Raw genomic sequence first — 27,561 nt, forward strand, 5'->3', positions numbered from 1 at the left:
GTTAGCAGTCAAACATAATGACACTAAAACACCACATCTTAACCTTGACATCGGCATAGAAGAATGGTTCTCTAATGCTGCCTTCACCTTGCGCTTTTTATATACGATTTTTCTTATTTTTTCAACTAAAAAGGTAACACAAATATGAAATACATGCCTGACTATGGAAAATTAAAGTGCTTTGTAAAAGTGTCTGAAAACATATTAGAGATGTGACGAGTGACAGAAACAGTCACTTGCCAATTACAAGCCTCCTCAACTCAATTCATGAGGGATTGTACAATCTGAGGTGAGGTGAGGCCATTTATTTGAACAGAAAATACGCACATTTATCAATTTGACCATGAAATCATGGACATCAATGGATTTTAAAAGGAAATCAACATAAAGCACAGACCAGAGAACTAAAATTGAAAATTTTATTTGATCCTTATTAATTGTTTTTCTCCTTATGATGCAGGTGAGGCTAGGAATAAGTATATAATTGATTGTGAAGTCTTGCTGCTTTGAATGTACGTCCACAAACTTTACATTTTAACATTATTAAAGGTCACCAAGTGTAAAAATATGTTAACAATGGTAATATTAACAAAATTATAAAGTAAATACCCCTGCGATTGGCTGGTGACCAGTTCAGGGTGCACCCCGCCTCTTGCCCGTAGATTGCTGGGATAGGCTCCAGCATGCCCGCAACCCTTGTGAGGATAAGCGGTATAGAAAATGGATGGATGGATGAAGTAAATACCTTGTGTTAACGTGAATGGTGAAGGCGTAACGGGAAGGTAAGTCACAACAAAAGCTATTCCGCACGCATCTCATTGTACAAGGCTAGCCAATGTAAAATGTAAAAATAGCAAAACACTAAGTGGATACTTTGAAGACACACCTGGCCCATAACGCTCACCGACGGCCAAACGGCTGAAATGTGTCCATGCCACATCATGCCGACGCCTGAACGGTGACATATTTTAGCATATTAATGAAATAACTCAGTGCCAGTGGAGTTCTTTTAAAAGCACCGCTCACTATCAGTTGGCAGAATGGCGCAATGGTTAGACGTTGAGTCATTTGTTTTTATCTGGCCGCAAACTGACAAGCATGGTTAATTTAAAGAGATTGTGTGCATATAATGGGTGCAAATTCCTAAAAAGCAAACATGGATATGTCTGTTTGGGTGTTGACAATGTGTGCTACTTAAGGCTAAAACTGACTCAGGTGGATTAGACTATAATGGAAAGTGTATCTATGTACAGGTCATGCAGGTCATGTTTAGTTTCAAGGTTTAGCCTCAGGACTCATTATTTCGACAATTAAAACCAGGACAAACTTCTAAAACAAATATTTTTCATTCATCAAACTCAATGCAGCGATAAGAGCCTTCATAATGAATGCGTTGTGCTCTTGATCTTCAGTGATTCACTTGTGATTGCTCATTATTTAAAGCACATTTTCATTTCGTAGAGGGTTTGGAGCACAAAAAGAGCGAGAGTTGAAATGTGACGTTGCGTAATCAGTCTGCGCATTTGAACGGCGTCAGAAGACCACCCTATATTTCTCCCTCTCTGCCTCCCTGCATGAATTTTTGATTACAAATGACTGTGATAGCAGTTATAATGAAAAAGTAATATCGTGCAAAGATAATCTCGCTGCTTGATCAATAAAGACTTCTTTCTTCTTCTCGTGCATTCAAGTATTGTTAGTCTAATACATACACAAATACAAACTCAAGGTGCCATCCACTGCATGAGAATAAGATTGATGCAATGTCCTGTGTATACAATATTACAGAATTAAAGTACCTACTGTATATTAACCTTTAGCTTGACTTAAGTCAAAATGGAGGCTACGCCGCTCACTATGAGGCTGCCGAATCAAAGGTTATGATAGTAATGGGAAAAAGATCATGAATGAAAATGTTTCCTCTTGGCTCCAGCACCACGAAAAGCCCAATTGTGACAAAATGTGTCTAATCGGACATCACATATTGTATTGTGGAATCAGCTGCATTTTTGTTGTGTTCATTATATTCTTCTATATATCTTTAGTGGTACCAGGCATTAAAATAAGATATTGAAGAAACAAGGGGGGTCATCCCCCCCCCCCCACATGACTGTATAGCATAAAAAAACTTTCCCATGATAAGACTGCCATTTGACACAATGTTAGGTAGCAGTACACTGCATCCCGCCTAAGTCACCAAAATAAAGTTGAGCTCAATTGCAAGTGTACCTACTGAAGTGTCTCATGTACCCAAAAAAGGCAGCCAAACATTTCCCGGCATAATACTTGCATGTCAACTACAATAATAAACATCCTGTTAAATTCATCGACATTGACAAACAAAGTTTCTTATTAGATTAGACCTCATTAGATAGCCACGTTTAAGTGTACCTACTTTTGTGGCCAGTTAGATACATAAATAATAATATATACAATATATAACTATATCCAGCATTTCACCGGTTGTAATGTCCATGATGGTGGTGCATGATTCCTCTTTTTTTTAAATCAGGTGATTATCGCCATCAATCTAAAGATTTGTATTTTCTTCTTGCAAAACTCTCCCTTCCCTCCCTCCCCACGCTCTGCACTCTCCAAACTCCTGTGTTGTATGATTTCTTTATTTATTTTCACTCTCAACTGAGCGGTTGAGGCTGTGAGGCGTGCGCACTGGAGAGGAAGTCAAGTCGTGCTGGACCGGACTGACGCGCCAAATCCACGCAACTCAACAGGAGCTGCTTTTTAAAAAAATAATAAATCATGTCCACGCATGATGATGGCATGTGCTCTTTTGCGTAGCTGACCTCGGATTTCTATACTTGTATTTCTTAATAGTACAAGGCATGGCTTTCCTTTGGACGTGCTTCTTTCTGTGTTGGTGAGTCGCAAACTCTCGGACTTTAACGCACGGCGAGCGCGCAATTTTTTTGCACCACTTCCTCAACTCCTTGAATATGTTGACAAGATGGTTTTCGTTTTTTTTGCTTATTTTTTGCACCTGTGCTTTAGTTACAGCGTCTGCAGTGTGCGGGGGACTCAGCACAGTGAGAGCAGTATCTATTTGGATAACATCACGCGCATACTGGATAGATTACTGGACGGCTATGACAACAGGCTGCGACCTGGATTTGGAGGTATTTTTGAATACGGTTTTGTTCATAAAACACACTTATGTTGTTGTTGTTTTAGTGCACAAAAGTTCATACAAAAGTTCATATGTTTCCAGGCTGGTTGTGATGTGACTTTGACTGGTGTGAAATCTGGACGAATACTGTATATCACGTGTGCCCATTTGCTTTAGTGTGAAAATGAAGTTAAAATGATGTTTTGTGAGTCCTACAATGGAAATATTTACCAGTAATTGCATGCAATAAAACTGTACAAATCCAGTGGTCTAGTCCTATTACGAATACAGTACGCAGTACAGTAAGTACCAGTATAGAGCAACATGACTAATCAAGTCAGATAAATGTATATATCCTTGAAAACAATATTTACAAAACTACATATAGGATATAAATATGTTTGTATTGTTCATTTTTTGTAACATTTTTAGAGCATTTCGTGGCAAACATGGAATATGTAAATGCTTGACTGCCTGTGCCGTAGGTCCAGTGACAGAAGTCAAAACGGACATCTTTGTCACCAGCTTTGGACCAGTTTCAGATGTTGAGATGGTATGTAAACAAGCATCATAAAGTTAATTCGTTCACTGGTTGTCATGCACATGCGTGTGTCGTGTTGTTCCGTCATTGTGTAGACATGAGAGCAAATGTGCACTATTTGTTGTTGGGTTGGTTTTTTTTCCTGGTAACTCAAGTCCTAGCCTTCATTATTCCAGCATTTGGTCAGATGTCATTAGTGCAGCTTAGTCAGACTTTAATCTGGTTGACAATCCCCCCCCCCCCCCACTTTAGAGAGAGGGAGAGAGATGTGGCTGATGTTGGGACGGGATAGGCTGCTGACTACTCCTGACATGGGATAGGCCAAGTGCTATATGTCTGTTGAATGTGATGCTGCTGTTCAGACCTTTTCGTGTGGTCTCTAAAGCCTTGGACCGCCGTGTGATGATGGTGATGGTGGATGTTCTATTTAGAGAGGCATTAAAAAAAAAATAATAATAATAATACAGGCGTCACGGTGGACAACTGGTTAGAGCATCAGCCTCACAGTTCTGAGGACCCAGGTTAAATCCCCAGGTTCAATCCCTGTGTGGAGTTTGGATGTTCTCCCCGTGCCTGCGTGGGTTTTCTCCGGGTACTCCGGTTTCCTCCCATATCCCAAAAACATGCATGGTAGGTTAATTGGAGACTCTAAATAGCCCGAAGTTGTGACTGTGAGTGCGAATGGTTGTTTGTTTGTATGTGCCCTGTTATTGGCTGGCAACCAGTTCAGGGCGTACCCCGCCTCCTGCCCGATGACAGCTGGGATAGGCTCCAGCACACCCGCGACCCCAGTGAGGAGAAGCGGCTCAGAAAATGGATGGATGGATAATAATACAGCTCTCCAGGGCAGTGAGGTTACCCATTTGACCTCAAAGCATCCAGGGTTGACATATTTAAGTGTGACTGGCTGCGTGTTTTTTGAGGAATAAATATACAACCACTAGCCAAAAGGTACTAGAGTATTAGGCAATATTTGCCCCCAATACTGAATGTTTATTTATGTACTTATTGGTTGCTGTGAAGTGTTTCCAATATTTTTTGAATTATTTAGCTACACAAGCGAGGCAAAATATTCGAAACAGCCCTCAGTATGATGCAGTGCAAACTACAACAACGATAATGAATATATCTCTCTCGCAGTGTAAATAAAAAAAGAATATAAGAGAGGAAAAAAAATAAAAGAGCATTATTATTCAAGTATATGTAAGGGAAGGCTTTTTGAATTGTATTGGAGTCACCCCTTGTGGAGCTGTTCAATGATCAAGCAATGGTGGAATCAGAGGGTCTTCCAAATTGCCCAATCATGCCTCTTTCTGTATCTGTTTGAGTCAGGATGCAAGTTTTTCTCGTCAATCTGCAAATAAATAAATAAATAAAATAAAATACTGCACTTTGAAAATGAATGTGAGTACAGTGGTACACCATTATAAATCGATATACTTAAAAATATATGAACAAATATATACAATACATGCAGCAATGGGAGTGATTCATCATTGATGAATTATCTTGAATTGATTCATACCAAGGTTCTTAAGAAAAAAAACCTGAAGACTTCTCATAATCATTATAATGATGAAGATACAGTAATAAATAATGGTATCTGAATTCCTGTGGATGTGTGAGCTATGGAGTTCTCCTGCTGCTTAAGAAAATATACTTTGGTGAATGTTGCATTAAATGTCCCAATATTTGTTTTAAAAGTACATATGCAATAATTGTCAAGGGATGGAATGTTGAAGTGACAGTACAATGCATACAAATGTGCCAACCAATGTTGGCCATGGAACGAATAAATCTGTATGAACATTTAATATATAAACCAGACACATTGCCGGCACTTTGCACAGCAGGTTCCAAAGAAACCATGTGTCACTCCCCTTCTGCCCGTCTCTGCAAGTCAGAAGGGTAGCGGCATCACAGAGGTACTAGTGAACAAGTAATATAAATTCTTCTTGCCCTGTACAGGAATACACCATGGACGTGTTCTTCCGCCAAACATGGATAGACGAGCGCTTGAAATTCGAGGGCCCCATCGAGATCCTGCGGCTCAACAACCTCATGGTCAGCAAGATCTGGACACCAGACACGTTTTTCCGAAACGGCAAGAGGTCGATCTCTCACAACATGACCACCCCCAACAAGCTGTTTCGCATCATGCAGAACGGAACCATCCTCTACACCATGAGGTAACGATGCAGTGGCCAAGACCAGAATAGAGTGGCGGATTGAGCCCTGGATAGCAAATCAAACAAACAAAGCATCCAAAAAAGGATGCACAGACATGCGTAAAGCCATTCCAAAATAAAATATGTGCCATCTGATCGTGAAACAGCCTTTGGACGGCAATTCAAACAAACTGCTTTGTTCCAAAAAGAGAGATATCCTGGATGAGAAAGTTCCCCTTCTGCGATGGAGGGCACCAGCTGAGATTTCTCAAAAATAATTGGAACATCTGAACGCAAAATCTTCTTTGTCAAACTCCAAACTAATGATGCACTGCATTCCGCATCATCTTTTGAAGCTGAGTGGTCAAAAGGTACATCCGCAATACGGCTATATTTACAATACATGGTTCAAGACACCCAATCAGGATTTTTGCGGCATGGTTGTGTAAAGCAGACTAAGCGCATATTGATTTTTAATACCATGACGGATTTTCAAAATGTGAGCGACTCCACGTGACAAGCTTCAGGTTTCCTCCCAATTGGCTATTGTTCCATTTCCCCTTACAATCACAGCGTCCGTAGATCGGTCAACCATAGGATTTTCAATCATTAAATATTGAACGTTCAATTCGCAATTGTCGGCCCTGACTGTTGTACAAGCAGATCTAGGAGTAGTAAAGTAAATAAACACTCTTAACTCACCCAACACCATGAAATAACCAGTAAAGATAATCATTTACAGACATCGGACAATCGCCGGCACGGTGCCCGACTGGTTAGAGTGTCTACCTCACTGTTCTGGGTACCGGGGTTCAAATCCCGGCCCCACCTGTGTGGTGTTTGCATGTTCTTCCCGTGCCTGAGTGGGTTTACTCCGGGCACTCCGGTTTCCCACCACATCCCAAAAACATGTGTGGTAGGTTGATTGAAGACACTAAATTGCCCGTAGGTGTAAGTGTGAGTGCAAGTGGTTGTTTGTTTCTATGTGCCCAGCGATTGGCTGGCGACCGGTTCGGGGTGTGCCCCGCCTCTCGCCCAAGGGGGGCTAAGATGGGCTCCAGCAGCCCACGACCCTGGTGGGGATAAGCAGTAAAAGAAAATGGATGCATGGACATCGGATAATCAGACCTTTGCAAACTTTGATCGGAAGGGGGGAATCAGGCTCAAATTAAGGCCCAATATTCGTAACTGCGTAAACAACGCATGAACTTGGAAAGCCTCAGATCCCAAACATGCCTCAATCGAATAAAGAATTGTAAAAATTGGATATAAATCAAATGTAAGTGGAGAAATTGGACATACACTACCGTCATTGTGAGCCAGCCATCATCAGAACACAATTAAATAAAAATTAAACATATTTGGTGCTTTTTAAACCTGAAGGCAGAAAAGTTTTTGTCTGAGTTTAACCTTAATGGCACATAATGTTTACCTTAATGTTTGTTTACCTCTACGTTATCACTGCCTGCTGCTGTCCATTCTGTTTCTGTACCGGCATTTGCGTTTTAAACACAAAGGTTGTTTCAGGTGTTCATGAAATGCAGTAGATTTCGACAAACACATCGGATAATGGATTTGAATAGCAATTGGAAATAAGAGCGACAGCGTAAATCCAGCCTCAGTTACTAATGCTATGATACTGTCTGTGGCCATTAAATATCACAGAGCTTGTTTACAGCCAAGGTTTTTTCAAACTCTTTGAATTCTCGCAACACACAGACAACTTTTAAAATCAGCACTCAGTGCATCAAATATGAGCTAAAAAACTTTCCTCCTAACTATTCTCTATTCTGACAGATTAACTATAAATGCTGAGTGCCCCATGCGCCTGATGAACTTCCCGATGGATGGACATGCATGCCCACTCAAGTTTGGGAGCTGTGAGTTTTGTTTCTTTTTTTTTCTTGTTGTTGTTTTGTGAAGTCTCTGTCACAGATGGTGCCACTCTCAAATGATCACTGTGTCACTGACTAACTGACTGGCTGACAGGACACCCTTCATAGATGTCAATTTGAAACGCGCAGCTCATTTGAGCAGCTCCGTGTCTGTCATCATGTGTCACTTTTGCAGGCTATTCGTTAGCAAAAGAAAACAGTTGGGATTCATTGTTTGAACATCAGATTTTTTATGCTTAGATTTCACAAAACACCAGAAATCTCATCTTTCTCCTTTAAAAGTGCCTAAATTTGATTTGGTGTTGAATGTTTAAATGCCCTCTGATCTGTTCTCTGCAGATGCTTACCCTGTCAGTGAGATCATGTACACGTGGAAGAAAGGTCCTCTGTCTTCTGTTGAGGTGCCACAGGAGTCATCTAGTCTCTTGCAGTACGACCTCATCGGTCAGAGAGTGTCAAGTGAAAGGCTAAAGTCCAATACAGGTGAGCAAAGATCCTTGTGAAATCGTTTTAGGGTTGTAAGGTTAATGGACACAAGTACTGGATCCCTCTGGTCATGACACGTACATGAATTCTGCTCCCATTAGAGGGCCTGTCTCCAACTTGCATGATTTGTATGGCTCAGATATATTTTCTTTTGTGATGCAACCCTCCCATTTACAAGGGCATGGAAAATCACTGGAAATTGTTGGTGGCTGGAAGGTGGACTATTGCCAGAAAAACCACTACGCTACCAATGCCCTTATTACACCAACATGAAATGACCGTAGAGGACAATATGGAGTTGATTTCTTTCCCCATTCATCCAGAAGAACATCTATGAGGTCGGACCTAAGAGAGGACGTGGATCACAATCTCCATTCTAGTTAATACCTATCGTTTTTGATTAAGTTGATGTTAGGACTGCAGAGCTCTTTAAAACCAAAGTCATCAACCTTTACATTTCTTTCTTTGTGCGTTTAGTCACAAGGAAATAGACTTCCTCCAACTGTTCCCGCAAAGCTGGAAATACAATTGTCCAAAATGTCTCTGTCAGATTGTGCTGTGCAATTGATTTACGACCATTGCCCCACCTCTAGCTCCAAATCTGTTGGATTTCCTGTGACCATGAAACGGATACGCAGTAAAAAACATATGAATAATACAATTGCATTGATGTTAGGATGAACAATTAAGGATTCAGTGGTAACGAAGGGATCAAGTCCAATCCTGAGTTGATTAATTGAGGGATTAAAATTAAGACTCTGGTCAATATAAAACATACATGTTTGAGATACAGCAACGTTATCTTTGAAGATACTGCACCTAAGATGTACAGTTAGGAGTAAGTCATAGCCTTATAGTCCTAAAATAGGGAAATGGGGAGTCAGCATCCTAGAAACTTTGAGTTGAATATGTTCTTCATGTCCACTTTGATCATTCCAGGTTTCTAGTTGGTAGCCCTTGTACTCATCATTTTCAGATTCCTTCTTCAAAAGCAAACAACTTGGAGTAGATTAATTTTCCATCCATTTTCTGAGCCGCTTCTCCTTACTAGGGTCGCGGGAGAGCCCTGGAGTCTATCCCAGCTGTCATCGGGCAGGAGGCAGGGTATACCCTGAACTGGTTGCCAGCCAATCGCAGGGCACATACAAACAAACAACCATTCACACTCACAGTCACACCTACGGGCAATTTAGAGTCTCCAATTAATGCATGTTTTTGGGATGTGGGAGGAAACCGGAGTGCCCGGAGAAAACCCACGCAGGCACGGGGAGAACATGCAAACTCCACACAGGCGGGGCCGGGGATTGAACCCGGGTCCTCAGAACTGTGAGGCTGACGCCCTAACCAGTCGGCCACGTGCCGCCATAGACTAATTTTCTGCAAACAAAATAGTACTCTTACTACATTTTTCACAGGTTTAAGACAAGGTAAAAGTCTCGCATTCAACCGGTCCAGAATGTAACAATGGCTTTGTCTATAAAGTGACAATTTGCCTCCAGTAGACACCACTGTCTTTTCTCTCAGGGGAATACGTCATCATGACTGTCCACTTCCATCTGCAAAGAAAAATGGGCTTTTTCCTGATCCAGACATACATTCCCTGTATCATGACGGTGATCTTGGCTCAAGTCTCCTTCTGGATTAACAAGGAATCAGTTCCAGCACGGACAGTATTTGGTAAGAATTGTTTTAACTTAACTTCAGCCACACGTATGATGTCAAACTCTAAAGGCTTCTCAAGCTTTTGAGTATTCTAAGACATTAAGCCAAGTAGTTTTAAATTGCAGTTTCAGGCTCCAAGAAGTATTTCTTAAAGTATCCAGAAGTCAAATAAAAAAAATATGAATTTATCGACTCAACACCCACAGTTTGACCCCAATGCAAGTCTCCATCTGTAAACTTTAAGCAGGCATCCTCTCTTCAGTTACTAGCATATTGAGTCCAAGCCCTGATTGGTTCTTAAAGGAAAAACCTTGCTAGCGCAGGCAAACAAAGGCAAAGTGATTTTTTTTAACCTTTCCTTATTATCTCTATTCCTCCTCCACAGTGGTTGAGCTGAATTAATTGGGAATAAATGTCCTTTTTGAAATTGCTCATGCAAAGGGCTGAGAGGAGGAGGATGTTTATACTTGGCTCGCTTCTGAGCACTCACAGGTTCCGCTCGCTCACATTACATTACGCTACAGTTGCCACCGAGCTCTAGCCTCAGGAGCAGAGCGGGCGAGAGACACCGAAGTAAGACAGAGAGAGAGGAGCAAGAAATAAAGACGCTGGAGACAAAGCAAAGAGGAAAAGATGGGAGAAGTGTGTGAAAGTGCGCACAATCCTATCCATTTTAATCCTGGTAACCTCATGTTAAATATCAAAGAAACTGGAGCAGTAGATTTCGGTGCTCTTTCTTGCACCTGTAGTTTTGAAATGATTTATCTTGGTCTCAGTCTTTACATCACAGAGAAATGGCCTTTGAACAGGGTTGTGTAGATGTTTTATATCCACTGTATATATTTAAATGAGACATGGTGTTAGCGTAGGGTTATACACTGCATCCATCTACAGTATTTCATGGCCAGCCTTAAATTTAATTATGGCATACAGTTAGATTGCATCTAATTTTGGATCTTGATTTGATCATTGGCAAGTTCGACCATTGTGCAATGTGCTCTGACACACAATGCGCTCTGGATTTAATGTTTGGAATCTGGATAAAATATGCACTGGTCCATAACCATTCAGAACATAAACCTTACCAAGTGAAACAAACCCAGACCATATGACTGGCTCCAAAGTTGAGAGCTCCATGGATAATTGCAGTTCTCTTTACCACATAACCCCTTTTCTTAAATTGATGTACCCATCACTCTAGAACAGTATACATCTGAAAATCCAAATCACATCTATATCTCCCCTAGCAAAGTGAACAATTGTATTTTCCATTACTTTTGCAACTTTCTGTGATTCTTTGGGATATCACTGTGTCACTGTGATTTTCTTAAGACTCTGTGTTTAGTCCCACTCCCTTGTACTCTTGCTCTTACATTCACATAACATCCATAGGTGAGTTGAGGCATTACGTTTTCACATTAAGTGATCTTCTTGGAGGATGATGGTTTAATAATTCATAATCTATGGAGGTTTTAGTAATCCTATCCTCAGTTGTTTTCCTTGCTTCACACAGGCTAGAAATGTGTCCCTCCTGAGTTTTTCACAACCACAAGATGGGTTTATCAGACAAATGACAAGCTATCCAGTTGCTTATATAACCTGTTGCCCTGTACAGCAGTGTTCCAATGGTTGTCTCTTTTTTGTTTTTTTTCAGTGGAATCCGTATGATTTCTTTGTTTTGGCCAGTATACTTGAGTTTTGGTGTGGATGGGCTTCCGAGGGGCAGTCCGACTTTGGTTTTGTGCAGGTCACAAGCAACCTCTGGCGACAAGATTCTTCTAAAATGTTGATGTTGCTGATTGTGATTGTTTTAGTTTGTGCATTGTGGAAGGTGCATTTAAGAGCTGGGAGGAATTCAAAATGGAGACATGGAGAAGCTATAAAGCATGCGCACAGTACATTAAGGCTATAATACAGTATATTGTGGACTGCATCGTCAACATCCGCTCTAAAAGCTTAAAGTTCCTTGAGCAGAAGTCTCCCAGACTTAATTGAGTGTATTCTAATTTGTACCTTTTTTCCCCAATAAAAGCCCATAAACGCCCAAAGCATTTCATTTCTTTCCTATCTTTGTAACATCATCCCCCTCCCTCCCCCCCTCATACACTTTCTTCCGCTTCCTTCTGCCTCTCACTGTTGGCCTGACAGCCTTTCTTTAATTCGCTTCACCATATTTAAGATAGAGACAGTCAGCATTGCTTGTGGAAGATATACTGTTTTTGAGGAGGTTTCTGTCCACTGGTGAAGTGATGGCTCACAAGAGAGCCATTATTAAGTCACATTAGCTACTTTAATTTCCTGGACTGCTAATGAAATCCCAAATTTGGTAAAAGCCTTGGCAGCAGTCTTCAATTACTTCTTTTTCTTTCTTACTTTCTCAATGAAAGTTAATTAGATATCTCATTTGTTAAGCGGCCTCTTAAAGGAATGTGGAATGTCAGCAATTTTGATTTGTCTTAATACAGATAGCGATGAGGCACAAAAGAGAATGACTTGATTCCACCTGCTATTCGCAAACACTGTGGTTCAAACAAATTTGGCAGTGTCCTCGGGATTGTATAAACTACTTGCTGGTCTCAACACTGGGTACACCTACAGTGTATATGGTAAATGGGCTTCACTTCTATAGAGTTGGTACCTTTAAGGGACTAAAATACAAGTTCACCCAGTCACACTTATTAATGAAATATATGGTCATGATAGGAATTCATTGACACTGATGCTGCAGCACTAAATTGGGGTTTCAGTGACTTTCTCAAGGATACTTTGATATGGTCTACAGGGAGCAGGGGAATAAACCCACAACCAACTGGTTGTGGGTTGCAACCATTCTAAAACTGAGGCAAAAACAGACAAAAAAACAGTGTTGTACTCTAAATTAAATTCAACAAGCCATCATTGCATACCCGGCTGACATTGGGTGAGAGGCACTACACCCTGGATTAGTCGCCAGTCAATTGCAGAAACAGCCAAACAAGTATTCACACACACACCAATGTGCAATCTAGAGTCTTCAAATCATCAAACATGCATATTTTGGAGATGTGGGAGGAACCCACAGAGTAGCAGTACAAGAGAAAACCCACACAAGACTGTGCAAACTCTACACAGGTGGGCCTAAACTGAAATTGTGACCCCAAACCTCAGAACTGTGAGGCAGATTTGTTTACTACTGTGCTGCCCCAATTAAATTCATCCATCCATCCATTTTCTGTGCCGCTTATCCTCACTAGCGTGCTGGAGCCTATCCCAGCTGCCTTTGGGCGAGAGGCGGGGTATACCCTGAACTGGTCACCAGCCAATCGCAGAGCACATATATACAAAAAAAACATTCTCACTCATATTCACACCTACGGGAGTTTTCAATCAACCTACCATGCATTTTTTGGGATGTGCGAGGAAACCGGAGTACCCGGAGAAAACACATGCAGGCACAGAGAGAACATGCAAACTCCAGACAGACGAGACTGGATTTGAACCCGGCTCCTCAGAACTGTGAGCCAAATATGCTAACCGGTCTTCCACCGTCTTAAAAACACATTTGGCTTGTGTGCGGTTATCACTCTCGATGGCTGTCTGTCTCCATGTTTGCTGATCACCTGTGTTAGTGTGGTGCCCAAAGTGCGGTCAGTGCACGGGATATGTCATGGACAGATCATAATCCCCTGAAGTGACATTTTGGCACAGCAATGAAAATGAAATGAAATGCCACCTGGTCTGACATTCTGGTGATTTACTGAAGCAGAATGTTATAGAAAGAGTCAGTTGTGTGCGTGTAATTGCACGGAATTACATCAATGTTAGCACCAGGTTACCATGGTAAATCGAATGATATCAGCATCAGTATCCACCCATCATTCTGTATCCAGGTATCACCACTGTGCTTACCATGACCACGCTGAGCATCAGTGCCCGCCACTCCCTCCCCAAAGTCTCCTATGCAACAGCCATGGATTGGTTCATCGCCGTTTGCTTTGCCTTCGTCTTCTCCGCCCTCATCGAGTTTGCGGCTGTCAACTACTTTTCCACGCTGCAAGCCAACCGGGAGCTACGCAAGGCGGCGGCCATGAAGGCAGCGGCTCAAGAGGCCCCAGCTGCAGCTGCCACCCCAGCTGCTGGTGCAGGAAATGATGGAGAGGTCTCCTCGGTAAGTGTCTCACATATCAAAATGATTCTATGAATGATCAATGTCCAATCAAAAACCCACATACAGTATCCCAACATATAATTTTCTTACATTCACTGTTTCCAGTTGAATCAGAATCAGAATCAGAATCATCTAGAACCAGAAGTATAAATTGCTTAATCCAGATACTGTACATCATTTGGGCTGGAAATACTGTTTTTTTTGTTTTTTCTCTTTTCTTTGCTGCCCAATGTGAAATGCACAAGGCAAGAGTTAGTGCTTCAAGTTATCCTTTGTATGTGTGTGTTTGGTTTGGTTTGGTTGGTTGGTGAACATTGCACAACAACAACTGAATTGATTTCCACAAAAATTTGTGGAGAGGTGTTGTTTGGAGAAACAATGTAGAAAAAGCTGTGGAATGAAATTGCGTGGAATGCTCAGGGTGGTTTCTACCCTCAGTAGAGTTACAGTAGGTGGTTATCTCAATAACTTATTATCGAGATGATTATGTAACATTTTAGCTCTCAGTCTGGTGGCAGCTTTCTGTTTGGATGATGTGAATTAATTTTTGCGAAAAAATTTTAAAATCTGAAAAATAATCTGATATTTGGGGATTTCTCTATAGGGCCTAGGGTGCGTACTGTGGAAGCGTGGCTTTTGTTTTTATTGAATAGCTCAGAAGACTTTCCCCGAAAGGCAAATCATGGATTCGTTGCCAGTCAACCACCGGGCACATATGGAGACAAACAACTATCCACACTAACATTCGCTGATCGCTGAGGGAGAAGTGAACCTGTGCTGCCTGCAAGTAAACCATTACACCATCCGTGACATTCAATATCATTGCATCATTTTTTCTGTATCAACAGTATACTGGTTGTTTCCCATCTTTGTAAAGGGTTATAGTTTATGCAACTTTTGTATTGGATCTCGTTAGTTTGTGCAGCGTAGGCTTGCCTAATGTTATGGTTAGTGAGTCCATGCAGCTCCCTCCACATCATTCATAAGAAATTCATGACAACCTTGCTGGAGTCTCACACATCTCTGCATACCCTCCATAAGCACACCAAACTTTGCACCACCTGACAATTAAATTTAACGTTTCTTCATGTTTATTTACTAATTCGCTACCCTGCTTTTCATGTACACACTTTATTCTACTGGCTACTGTGTTCATTCCTCCTTCGTATACTGCCCATGCATGCACTTAAACGCCACCGTCATCACTTCATGTCCACACAGGACCAAGCGTCCCAGTATAATCTGCTGCACACTTGCATCTATATGCACACGCTCACTTAATCTGGGAGTATTATGCATCCCACACCCATACAACATACTCATCCATTTCAGAATCAGAAGCATCTTTATTTGCCAAGTATGTCCAAAAAAACCACACAAGGAATTTGTCTCCAGTAGTTGGAGCCGCAATCAATTGATAGGGAACACTTTTGAGACATAAAGACATTGAGAAAAACAGTCACTGAGCAATAAAGGGTTGATAGTTATCTGGTTATATGCCGGTACAATTTATTTTTTATTTTTTGACAATTGTGCAAAAAGATGCAGAGTCCTCTAGCACTTAGAGCAGTTCGAATGACTAATCTCGCAATAGTCCGGGGCAATGACCATTGTGCAAAGGACCATTTCTAAAGTGACTTATCTATTCATCTCGGCTGAGTATCCATCCTCCTCTCCTCTCTAGCTGCCCTGTTACTGTGTGATCACCACAGAGAGTGACATGAGGAGACAGCCAGTAGTCCCCCCTGTGAACGACGCTGCCACAGATTATGTAAGAGCCATAGATTAAGGAAATATCCAGTGGAATGAGAAGGGAGGGCACCCACCACACTGGAATAGCCAGCCTGGGCCAAGATGCATAGATACAGTGCATGTGCGAGAGGGAGGGCAGTGGGGGTTTGTTTTTGTGTTGTGTGCGTAAGAGAGTTGCACTGAAAAGAGCTGAGTAGGAGGGAGGCTTCATAGAGAATGACTGCTTTCACCAAAATATGTAGGAGGGCAGTAAAAAGAAAGAGAAAAATAGCAAGCAACCACGGGTAGAAATAGCCGTCCTCCAGTCACGATTTTTAACATGACAACTTGTTATGGCTGCAAGGTAGAGCCGTAGCAGGAAATGAGTGATTATTTTTTGACAAGGTCCAGGTAATGGGAGATAAGTAAGGGAAAAGGATATTGTTAAAACATTTTGGGTAGTGTGCAAGTTGGTGGGGTATTATGGAGACACATTCTTGGACAGGGAAGACTTAGACATGAGTTTAGTCCAGCCACAGGGGATGAAAAACATTTTGATTAATTCCAAAATAGCTTTAGTGATGAGTATTTGATTACATGGGTAATGTATCTATCCAGTTATTTACTTTCAAGTAATTTAAAAACTAAAGTTCTAAAGGAATGGAATATGTTCTGAACCTCTGTTTCCATGCCAGTGTCGTATTGATTAGTCATAGCTGAGGTCCGCGTGGATGTAGCTGAGCTCAGGTTGGTCTTTTTTAGACATCTGATTTCCTACAAAATTCAACTCTGCATTGGTAGAATCTCTCCCTGAACGTTCTCAACTCCTGTATCCATGTCAGTGTCAGATTCAGCAAAATGATGCTGAATAACTCAGCATAGGTCTGCCTGGCTGACATTTTAGGACTTCTTTGGACAGCAAACTAGTTAGGAGTCAATAAACAATGCCTCTGCTGGTTGCAGCTAAGTTTTGCACTTTATTTTGCTGCAGTGGCTTTCAGACCCCTTGGCTCAAGTACACACTTGGGCTTCTGGCATGAGTCGGCCTTTCCCCATTGGGTGCCTTCAGTGGCTATTCAGTGCAATTGACATTTCCTTATAGATAATAAGTTTCTACCACTACAGCATGTAGTCAGACATCAAGCTATGCCAACAACCCGAAAAAATGCATCCCTCACAATGGAGACACTAAAGGGAGAGATAACTGTATATTACATGCTCTACCTCGCGAGGTAATAAGCTAAATGTCTAGCAAGCTAATGAAACAGCGACCTTACCAGTACAGCATCGGCTCGTCCGCCTCACTTGGTTTTGAGTCGTGTGTGCGTCCACATAACAGCGACACATCAGGGAAAGTTAACAGTTTAACAGCACAGCAACAGTCAGTTTGTGGCTGTGTGAGCTACAGAGTTGCAGACACATACAGGATTGACAGCTGAAGGGGATAATTGGGACACCGGTTTAAAAAACAACAACATTACAGTTCTTGAGTAATGAAGCAGAGGAATACCTAATAATCCCACAATGATAAAACTCCAAAATGGTGTATGTCTCATCCCCTCTCTCACTCAATGATAGACAGTCCCTATACTCCTCAGCTAGAACTGTTGTGTTGGTCTGATAAAACCCCTGCTATTGAAGAAACCACTTTGTCTGCGGCAATACCACCTGTCTTGCTTTCAGTATTTTATTATATAAGCATTGTGTCCTTTTTTTCCCTCAAATAGTGGATATCAAATAAAGGTAGTTCCCCAATTAATCGCCGGTTGCGTCATCAACTGCAGAAAAATAGATCCCTCTTACTTTCCCATTGGGGGAAAAAGTCTACATAGTGTCAGTATCTCAGTTCAATTTCACCATCATTCATACATGGACACTATAAAGTTAACTACTGTGTCAATTTGAATTATTTTGCTAACCACAACAGCAGCACCTACCAAGCATATACACAGTCTCTCAGCTCAATTAAGGGGTGGAGTTTTACACGATGTTGTAAATGATCGAACGTGATGTGACGATTAGCGACTCTGACATTTTATGTCCCGTTTGCTTCAGTGTTTACCTTTTCACTGCATTTCCCCATAGTAGTTCTCTTTTAAATTTATTTAAAATTCAGTTTAATTTGACATGAATTGTAATATTCAAAGACATTACTGGACATAATAATAAACAAAATAAACAATATTATTTGTCAAAATAAAATAGACAGCTCCGCTCCTCTGTATTGAACTAATAAATGCGGTAATACAATAATTTAACAATAGTGTTATTATGGTGCGGCACGGTGGACGACTGGTTAGAGCGTCAGCCTCACAGTTCTGAGGACCTGGGTTCAATCCCCGGCCCCGCCTGTGTGGAGCTTGCATGTTCTCCCCGTGCCTGCGTGGGTTTTCTCCGGGCACTGCGGTTTCCTCCCACATCCCAAAAACATGCATTAATTGGAGACTCTAAATTGCCCGTAGGCATGACTGTGAGTGCGAATGGTTGTTTGTTTCTATGTGCCCTGCGATTGGCTGGCAACCAGTTCAGGGTGTACCCTGCCTCCTGCCCGATGACAGCTGAGATAGGGTCCAGCATGCCCGCGACCCTAGTGAGGAGAAGCGGCTCAGAAAATTGATGGATGGATGTTGTAGTGGTGTTGGAATTACACTATATTATGCTGAGTGCTGATTCAAACTGTTGGCCCACTTATGTAGCTAACTAAGGTGAGCGAAATATTATTAACGCCTCTCAGTATGTAGCTAAAGAAGTGACCAATGGGTGTATATCGTAACCAAATAAGTGTATTTCTTTTTCCAAATGATGGTTAAGTGATTAATACTGGGTTGTATTATGAGGGGCCGTTAGGGACATTATTCAGGATTAGCTCACACTTACTGTTCAAATGGTTTCACACACACACAAACTACTGAAAGGCTCTCATAAGGACGACTCAAACATTCTCATACACACGAGTCTTGCTCTCATTAACACTACTCAAATGCTCTCATTTACACGACTCAAATGCTCTCATTGACACAAGTCAAATGCTCTCTTCAACTCTACTCAAATGCGTTCATGTGAGCACGTCAATCACTGGCATTCACGAGTACATGTCAATCATGCTCACACATGAATAGTGTAAATCTTTTATTAGGTACTTCAATTTCATCCATCCATCCATTTTCTGAGCCACTTATCCTCAAAAGGGTCGCGGGCGTGCTGGAGCTTATCCCAGCTATCTTCAGGCAGGAGGCGGGGTACACCCTGAACTGGTTTCCAACCAATCGCAGGGCACACATAAACAAACAACCATTCGCACTCACATTCACACCTAAGGGCAATTTAGAGTCTTCAATTAACCTACCATGCATGTTTGTGGGATGTGGGAGGAAACCGGTGTGCCCGGAGAAAACCCACGCAGGCACGGGGAGAACATGCAAACTCCACACAGTCGGAGCCGGGGATTGAACCCGGGTCCTCAGAACTGTGAGGCTGACGCTCTAACCACCGTGCCGCTGCCCTCGTACATGTCTTGTATTATTCTAACATACTTCTCTGCCACTCCAGACTTCCGCATGCAGTACCACAGTTCCTCTCTGGGTACTCTGTCATAGGCTTTTTCTAGATCTACAAAGACACAATGTAGCCCCTTCTGACCTTCTCTGTACATTTCCATCAACATCCTCAAGGCAAATAATGCATCTGTGGTACTCTTTCTAGGCATGAAACCATACTGTTGCTCGCAAATACTCAGAGTCTAGCCTCCACTACTCTTTTCCCATAACGTCATTGTGTGGCTCATCAACTGTATTCCTCTATAGTTCCCCAGCTCTGCACATCACCCTCGTTCTTAAAAATGGGCACCAGCACACTTTTCCTCCATTCCTCAGGCATCTTCTCACGCGATAGAATTCTATTGAACAAGCTGGTCAAAAACTCCACAGCCACCTCTCCTAGATGCTTCCATACCTCCACAGGAATGTCATCAGGACCAACTGCCTTTCCATTTTTCATCCTCTTTTATGCCTTTCTAACTTCCCCCTTACTAATCATTACCACTTCCTGGTGCGCCACACTTGCCTCTTCTACTCTCCCTTCTCTCTCATTTTCCCCATTCATGAACTCCTTGAAGTATTCTTTCCATCTATCTAGCACACTACTGGCACCAGTCAACGTATTTCCATCTCTATCCTTAATCACCCTAACCTGCTGCACATCCTTCCCATCTCTATCCCTCTGTCTGGCCAACCTGTATAGATCCTTTTCTCCTTCTTTAGTGTCCAACCTGGGATGCATGTCATCATATGCCTCTTGTTTGGCCTTTGCCACCTCTACCTTTGTCCTATATCGGATCTCAATGTATTCCTTTCACCTCTCCTCGGTCCTCTCAGTGTCCCACTTCTTCTTAGCTAACCTCTTTCCTTGTATGATATCCTGTACTGTGAGGTTCCACCATCAAGTCTCTTTCTTTCCTTTCCTGCCAGAAGATACGCCAAGTACTCACCTGCCTGCCTCTCTGATCACCTTGGCTGCAGTGGTCCAGTCTTCTGGAAGCTCCTCCTGTCCACCGAGAGCCTGTCTCGCCTCTTCCCGAAAAGCTGCACAACACTCGTCTTGTCTCAGCTTCCACCACATGGTTCTCGGCTCTGCCTTTGTCTTCCTAATCTTCCTCCCCACCATCAGAGTCATTTTATACACCACCATCCTATGCTGTCTAGCCACACTCTCCCCTACACTACCTTACAGTCAATAACCTCCTTCAGATTACATCATCTGCACAAGATGTAATCCACCTGCGTGCTTCTACCTCCGCTCTTGTAGGTCACCCTATGTTCCTGCCTCTTCTGGAAAAAAAGTGTTCACTACAGCCATTTGCATCCTTTTTGCAAAGTCTACCACCATCTGTTCCTCCAAGTTCCTTTCCTGGATGCCGTACTTACCCATCACTTCTTCATCACCCCTATTTCCTTCACCAACACGTCCATTACAATCTGCACCAATCACGACTATCTCTCTGTCTGGGATGCTCAGGGCAACGAACTGTATACGTTTCAGATTGTAATGCAGCAGTGTTGAAACTCTGTCTATGTGTCTACTATGTGCTACAATCATCAAAATAATACATATTTTAAACATGAAATACTTCACACTGATTGTGTGCAGTGTGCAGCTCTTTTTTAATTGAACTACCTAATAAAAGATTTACACTATTTGTGTGTGAGCATGAGTGACATGAGCTTGTGAATGCCAGTGATGTGTGCGAGAATCTGATTGACGTGCTCGCATGAACGCATATGAGTAGTGTTGATGAGAGCAAGACGCGTGGGTATGAGAGCATTTGAGTAGTGTAAATGAGAGCATTTGAGTTGTGTCAATGAGAGCATTTGAGTAGTATAAATGAGAGCATTTGAGTAGTGTAAATGAGAGCATTTGAGTAGAGTCAATGAGAGCATTTGAGTAGAGTCAATGAGAGCATTTGAGTAGAGTCAATGAGAGCATTTGAGTAGTCAATGAGAGCATTTGAGTAGTGTTAATGAGAGCAAGACTCGTGTGTATGAGAGTGTTTGAGTAGTGCTTATGAGAGCCTTTCAGTAGTTTGTGTGTGTGTGTGAAAGCATTTGAATAGTAAGTGTGAGAGCTAATCCTGAATAATGTCCCTAACGGCCCCTCATATTGTATCATTTTCATCCATGTATTAAATAGCCAACATTTACATATACTGTAGATAAATGTAACTTCTACAAGCGTATTAACACCCACTCGCCACCCACTCAGATGACCTCCTATGCACCCACTCCCAAACCACACATATTGGCAATATGCAGCTACTGTAACCTTATTTTACACACACCTACACGTACGCTGTCTAATACACACACACACACTCGCGACATTTACATATCGATTGCAACCGCCCCCATACATACAGTACACATACCCAAACAATGTATTTACTTGTCCAATAGTAAGTGACCATCTGTGTCATGCCAGTGAGCGTGTGTGCGTGTGTGTGCGCGTGCGTATGTATGTGTGTAAAAATGTAGAGCAGTGGATAAAGAGGAGCATATCCCACTGGGATTTGACCAGCAAGAAGCCAACCAAGCCAGTGTGTCATTATCAGAAAAAGCTTCTCTATGGGATCGGTTGCCATCTACAGTATAGTACACACAAACGCACACACACACACCATGTGGTGGAATTGATGAACCGACTGGTGATGGAATTTACGGAACCGTACAGTGGCACCCAAAAATAAATCTCCAAATCATAATCCTAAAATAGGGCTCATTTAGGCAAATGGGATGCAATGGAATAATCGAAAGTATACATTTTTAATGAAGAGTTTTTCCTTGGGATTTATTTCTAAAATGGTCTTCTTCTCACTTTTACCACACCATCGCAGGTTAGCCCTTCACATCTGACTTTGGGCCAAAAGTGCGGTACTCACACTCACATTCACACCTCAGGGCAATTTAGAATCTTTAATTGACCTAACATGCCCGTTTTTGGAATGTCGGATGAAGCTAGAGTACCTGGAGAAAGCCCACCCAAGTACAGAGAGAAAATGCAAATGTAACGCAGGAAGGCCCGAGATGTCAGAACGGTGAGGCAGATGTGCAAAACACAAAGTTGTGTGCTGTACTTATTATTTTATATTTATTATTATTATTAAGTTTTCCAATGTACTTTTACAGTCAAAAAATGAGGTCAGCAGTCAGATAGTGACAGTGGATGAAGTAATGAAGTTATTATTATTGAAGTACTTTGTTGCTGTCCAGCCATCCATCCATCCATTTTCTGAGCCGCTTCTCCTCACTTGGGTCGCGGGCGTGCTGGAGCCTATCCCAGCTATCATCGGGCAGGAGGCAGGGTACACCCTGAACTAGTTGCCAGCCAATTGCAGGGCACATACAAACAAACAATCATTCGCACTCACATGCACACCTACGGGAAATTTAGAGTTGTCAATTAACCTACCATGCATTTTTTTGGGATGTGGGAGGAAACCGGAGTGCCCGAAGAAAACCCACGCAGGCACGGGGAAAACATGCAAACTCCACACAGGCGGGGCCGGGGATTGAACCCCGGTCCTCCGAATTGTGAGGCAGACGCTCTAACCAGTCGACCATCATGCCGCCACTTTGTTGCTGTACTTAATTATATTTTTCAAGTACAGTATATGTACTTGAGTAATTTTTTTTTTATGATTTACTCTTACCCCCTACATTTGAAAACAGATTCAGTAGCTGCACTTTGTACTCCTTGCTTTGTCAAATGGGGCTTGTTATTATTTTCAACTGCTGCAGATGATGACACAATGTAAAAATATTAAAACAGAGAGCGCTTGATTGATTAATTGATTGTTTGATTAATTGATTGACTGATATGGAGCAATGTGAACCATGGAATATTAACAACGGCAACAAATTCGGAGAATCAATAAATTACCCTTCCTCTGCCTTATTTAAGAGAATTGTTTGATGTTAGAGCATTTTTTATTATGTTAGTTTCGTTTGTTCATGCAGCACCTGTTGTCATTTCATTCCGGATTGGCTGCTTAGTCATGCAGACAAGTGGATCTGGTTCATTTTTCATGCCGGAACAGTTTTGCCGTACAACAGGAGAGTTTGATAGATTCCCTCTGCTGTTGTTTATATTGAGTTATATTTTTATTGTAAATGCATTCAGACAGAACAAGGTTTGAGGGCAGACAGGCAGAGAGAAAAGGGCAGCGTCTGAGGCGACACGGCGGGCCGGACGAGCTTTTTGCCCGAACACCAGCGCGAGCCTTGCCAGCGGGGCCCTCCGATGGCGGGTTATCACTGCAAATAAGACGTGGTGGACAGTGGGGGAAAAAAATCAAAAATTGGAAAAACTAAATTGATCCAGTTTGGGTCAATGGTAGATACTTAGCCTGGATACTGTTACAGCGCTTTGATGTTGAATAAATTTTACACTTCTACTCACTCTGACGGCTCTTACTGTCTCAACTGTTGGTACTTGGGACACATGTGGTAACTTCGGACACACTATTTTTTGCAGACCGGTCACTCCTGGGAAGGTACTCCACTGTTCCATGTTTTCTCCATTTGTGGATAATGGCTCTCACCATGGTTTATTGGAGTCCTAAAGCTTTAGAAATGACTTTGTAACCCTTTTCGGACCAGTCAAAGTAAATTACTTCACTTTTCACAATTATTTACTATTCATAATCTGTTCTTGACATTCCTTGGATTGTGGCATTTTTTTTCAGCTTTTTTAGATCTTTTGGCCCATTTCATTTTGTCAGAGAGGTTTTTATTTCTAAAGGGGTCTTAAGTTTTTGCCACACCGGCCAGCCTAGAGCAGTGACAATGCTCAAGTCACGCACGGATCACTCTTCCACACAGAGCTGTCTCCATGTGAGACTCACTGCGTCGCATTTAAACGGAATGAGAGGAGCCGCTTTGATTGGTGGTGCCTGAAGTCGGCTGTGTTAACTTCCACAACGGCGCAGACCGGCCTCTTTTTAAATACGCTGTCTGCACAAACCAGCCAAATTACTAAAACCCAGTTTGATTTAAAATGGTCACAAAACTAGAGACCTAACGGTCAACTGTTTTCACTTGTGTTAGATCGGTGCTCTCCTGAGTTTCCTAATTGTAAACACAAATAAAACAACTGAAACCTCCTCAGTGGTTCAATGTAAGTGTCATGTGATGAGTTGAATTAAGAACCACAATAATGTTTAAATAAAAAGGAAAGATGTAAAATACAGATCTGATATATAAAGTGGCTAAAACGGAATATCGATTTTGGTTTTGCTACAATTTTATTATTCTATGTGGAGTCACCAGGGATAATCTCGTAGTTCAGTGTTTGTTCTATTTCTGGGCCACTGCAGGTAAAAGATTCCGTGCTGTCTTCTTTGGATTATTGCGCTGGCTGGCAGTCTCGCTCTCACGCTGACTCTATCTGCTGGCAACATGGTGTTTTTTGACCCAATTCCCAGAAGTACTTTGGTTTTTCTCTCCTAGCACACCACATGTGATTTACAGCGAGCGGCGCACGGACTTGGTTTACTCAAACTTGATGAGGCATGCTGATAACCATGTGTCAATATGTAGGATTCTGTTTGCATTTCTACCCTCCCCCATGCCCCTGAAAATGTTGAAATCTCCTTTAGAAATAAGCAAACATCATTTATTCTCTTTGTTGAGCTTCTTGTCTGGTTCTTATTAATATTTTAAACATAGTTTTTTTTGTACATTATCACATGCATGGAATCAACCCAAACGTTGTCTAAATAAGGCATTCACGTCATTAAGGGTGTCTTTTGACTTTCATATTTTGTTTCCCTCGGATTTTCAAATATTTTATGACTTATTTAACTAATACACATTTATACTGTGGTGATTTAGGATATGATGATGCCTTTTTTTCTGAAAAAGTTCTTAACGTGTTGTGATTATTTGGGAGAACAAAAACCCAGCACTGTTTTCATTATTAATGCCCTCATGTTACATCGAGCTAGAGTTCTTTTAATGTGAATTTCCATCTTCTCTCAAAGACGGATGTGAGCAACATGTTGAAGAAGAGAATGAATTCTGCGCCCCTCTTCGATCGCCCGCCTAAAACATTCCCCAACCCGCCCGTCAGCGCCCAGGCATTCCTGCAGCAAGGCTCCGCTGTGCCGGCCAACAACGTCCTAACGGGCACGAGCATCATCGACAAATACTCTCGCATCCTCTTCCCGCTTTCCTTCGGCGCCTTCAACCTGGTCTACTGGATTGTGTACCTCACCAAGGACACCATGGAAATGACCAGGTGAACACATGGCATGCTTGCTATTTTAAAATGCTGCTTTGTCAGTGTGCTGGGACTTCTTTACGAAACTGGCTCTTGCTGAACATGATGAAAGCGCTCGCTACTATAAACAGGATGGATACCATCCAATGTTCTCTGCATGCATACAAGTGACATGTTTCCATCTCTGTTATGCACTTTTGTTTCTTTCAAGCATGCATTGTCTTCACCTGGGAGCTGAATTTGTTATTCGGCAGCCACATAACACTCCTACGCTTTCATCGCTAATTAGTCACCATATGGCTTTTTAGCAACAAGCCCGGAGTGGTCACAGCTACACAGTGGTTAACATGATCATTTCTCTACAAGAAAAATGCGACAACACTGGTTATTCAGTGCTTTGCTAGGCTTGCAGCCTGGAGATGTATTTGCTTTTACATGTACAGTGAACTAATTTATATGAAAAAGGGCCACATAACACTACATGTACAGCCACACTATAGCTATAGAAAGACCCCCGCCAATGGTGAACAGTTGCAGGCCACTTCCTGGTTCCTGAAAGATGATGCAAGATTATACTGGTTTTTTGTTTGTTTGTTTGGTTTTTTTATTATTGTCCAAGGGAGGTGGTTCCTTTGTGACCGAACAGCAAAAAGTGAAACAATTGTGGCACACCATATCTTTCATTTGTTATCTGGCCAATTGCAGAGGATGCTTAAGACGACTGGACTGTAACGTGGTACATTGATTGTGGTGCAGGATGAATCGTTCCTTTGTGATTCAAATGGAAATAACTCAAAAATAAATTGCTCTTCTTTTTAAAAGTGAGCTCTTCTTTTTAAAAGTTTAAAAGTTTCTTCTAAATGTCTGAGGGACCTATTCTTGAATTAAAAAGTGTGAAATAAATCTTCTCTAACAGGGAAAATAAAACAAAATGTGGCATGCAATATTTTTGTTCATGTTGTCTGATCGAAATCGTAATTTCAGACAACACAATTGTGATAGACAGGGCTGCATTTTTTTTGTAGCACTCTCGATTGACCCGGAATCTGTGCATCAACTATAGTATCCTACTCATGGACAGGTCACGCAAACCTTTTAGCTCTGAGCTGATATAAAAAAAAAAAAAAAAACAGCGTATCCTCCCTTCTTTCCTGGTTGGTGGGCTGGGGATAATTGCTACGTGCTAAGCTAAATTGCTCCGAGTCCGCACCGACCACAAACTGCGCTTGCTAGCTGGCACGGCTAAACCTCTCCTCTCCTCTAAGTAACTAATCTTCGACTCCATAGGTTACACTTCTGACATGTACCGTTGTCACTAAAGGTGGATGAGTAGATAAGGGCTAACGTGAAATGTAGCCAAACAAACAGTGTAAGTGCTTAGGTGTACATACAGTATACTTTTCACAGAGGTTTGACTGTAACTGTGTTAGAGCAGAAAGCAAAATAAAATAAAATTATACAAATTTAGCATTACACAAATGAAAAAAAACACTTATTGCAAGAATTAAGGCCACCTCTGATATTTTTTTCCAAATGAAAAATATAGAATTTTACTTCATTTCATCAAAATGAAAACAAGTATATGAACCAATCAATCAAGTATCTTGCGGAGAGGCTAACAAAAGAGACATTACAAGCAAGGCATTATGCTATTAAATGTTACGTTAGAGGTTCTTGATGATTTCTGCCCTGTTCAGCTGCAGATTTTGCCACTGGTCCCTGGACTGTACCATTTTTTTATTCACAGAGATGAGGGACTTGACTTTATTGCGACTGAAACTACAACAAACAGTAAAAGACGGAGGTGACACATCATTATAATTCACACTCACAGAGTAAATCAAATCTGCATCTGCATTTTTATCCAGATGTACACAAAATTGGTTCAAATATGGTAAATCCACAAAGTTTAAATAGTTATAGAATTTCCCCCAAATGTTGATAATAAACATCCATACATCCATTATCTGAACCGCTTATTTTCACAAGGGTCGCGGGAGAGCCCTGGAGTCTATCCCAGCTATCATCGGGCAGGA

The 27,561-nt window shown here is 41.7% G+C and overlaps 1 protein-coding gene across 3 annotated transcripts in view; it reads left to right on the top strand.

Moving 5' to 3' along the window:
• The first annotated feature begins 2,652 nt into the window (after window positions 1-2,652).
• The window catches only part of gabra6b (gamma-aminobutyric acid type A receptor subunit alpha6b), a 41,656-nt gene continuing 16,747 nt past the window's right edge, over window positions 2,653-27,561 (top strand). The window contains exons 1-9 of one of the 3 annotated variants that reach the window (XM_061702903.1): window positions 2,653-2,878; window positions 3,010-3,134; window positions 3,610-3,677; window positions 5,634-5,854; window positions 7,631-7,713; window positions 8,068-8,211; window positions 9,739-9,891; window positions 13,746-14,023; window positions 25,287-25,543. In XM_061702903.1, the coding sequence (XP_061558887.1) occupies window positions 2,844-2,878; window positions 3,010-3,134; window positions 3,610-3,677; window positions 5,634-5,854; window positions 7,631-7,713; window positions 8,068-8,211; window positions 9,739-9,891; window positions 13,746-14,023; window positions 25,287-25,543 (1,364 nt within the window). In that variant the 5' untranslated portion in view covers window positions 2,653-2,843. The remainder of the gene's footprint in view (window positions 2,879-3,009; window positions 3,135-3,609; window positions 3,678-5,633; window positions 5,855-7,630; window positions 7,714-8,067; window positions 8,212-9,738; window positions 9,892-13,745; window positions 14,024-25,286; window positions 25,544-27,561) is intronic. The other 2 variants (XM_061702904.1, XM_061702906.1) reach the window with 2 other exon arrangements.

Source organism: Phycodurus eques, chromosome 17 (assembly GCF_024500275.1).
Source record: "Phycodurus eques isolate BA_2022a chromosome 17, UOR_Pequ_1.1, whole genome shotgun sequence".
NCBI lineage: Eukaryota > Metazoa > Chordata > Actinopteri > Syngnathiformes > Syngnathidae > Phycodurus > Phycodurus eques.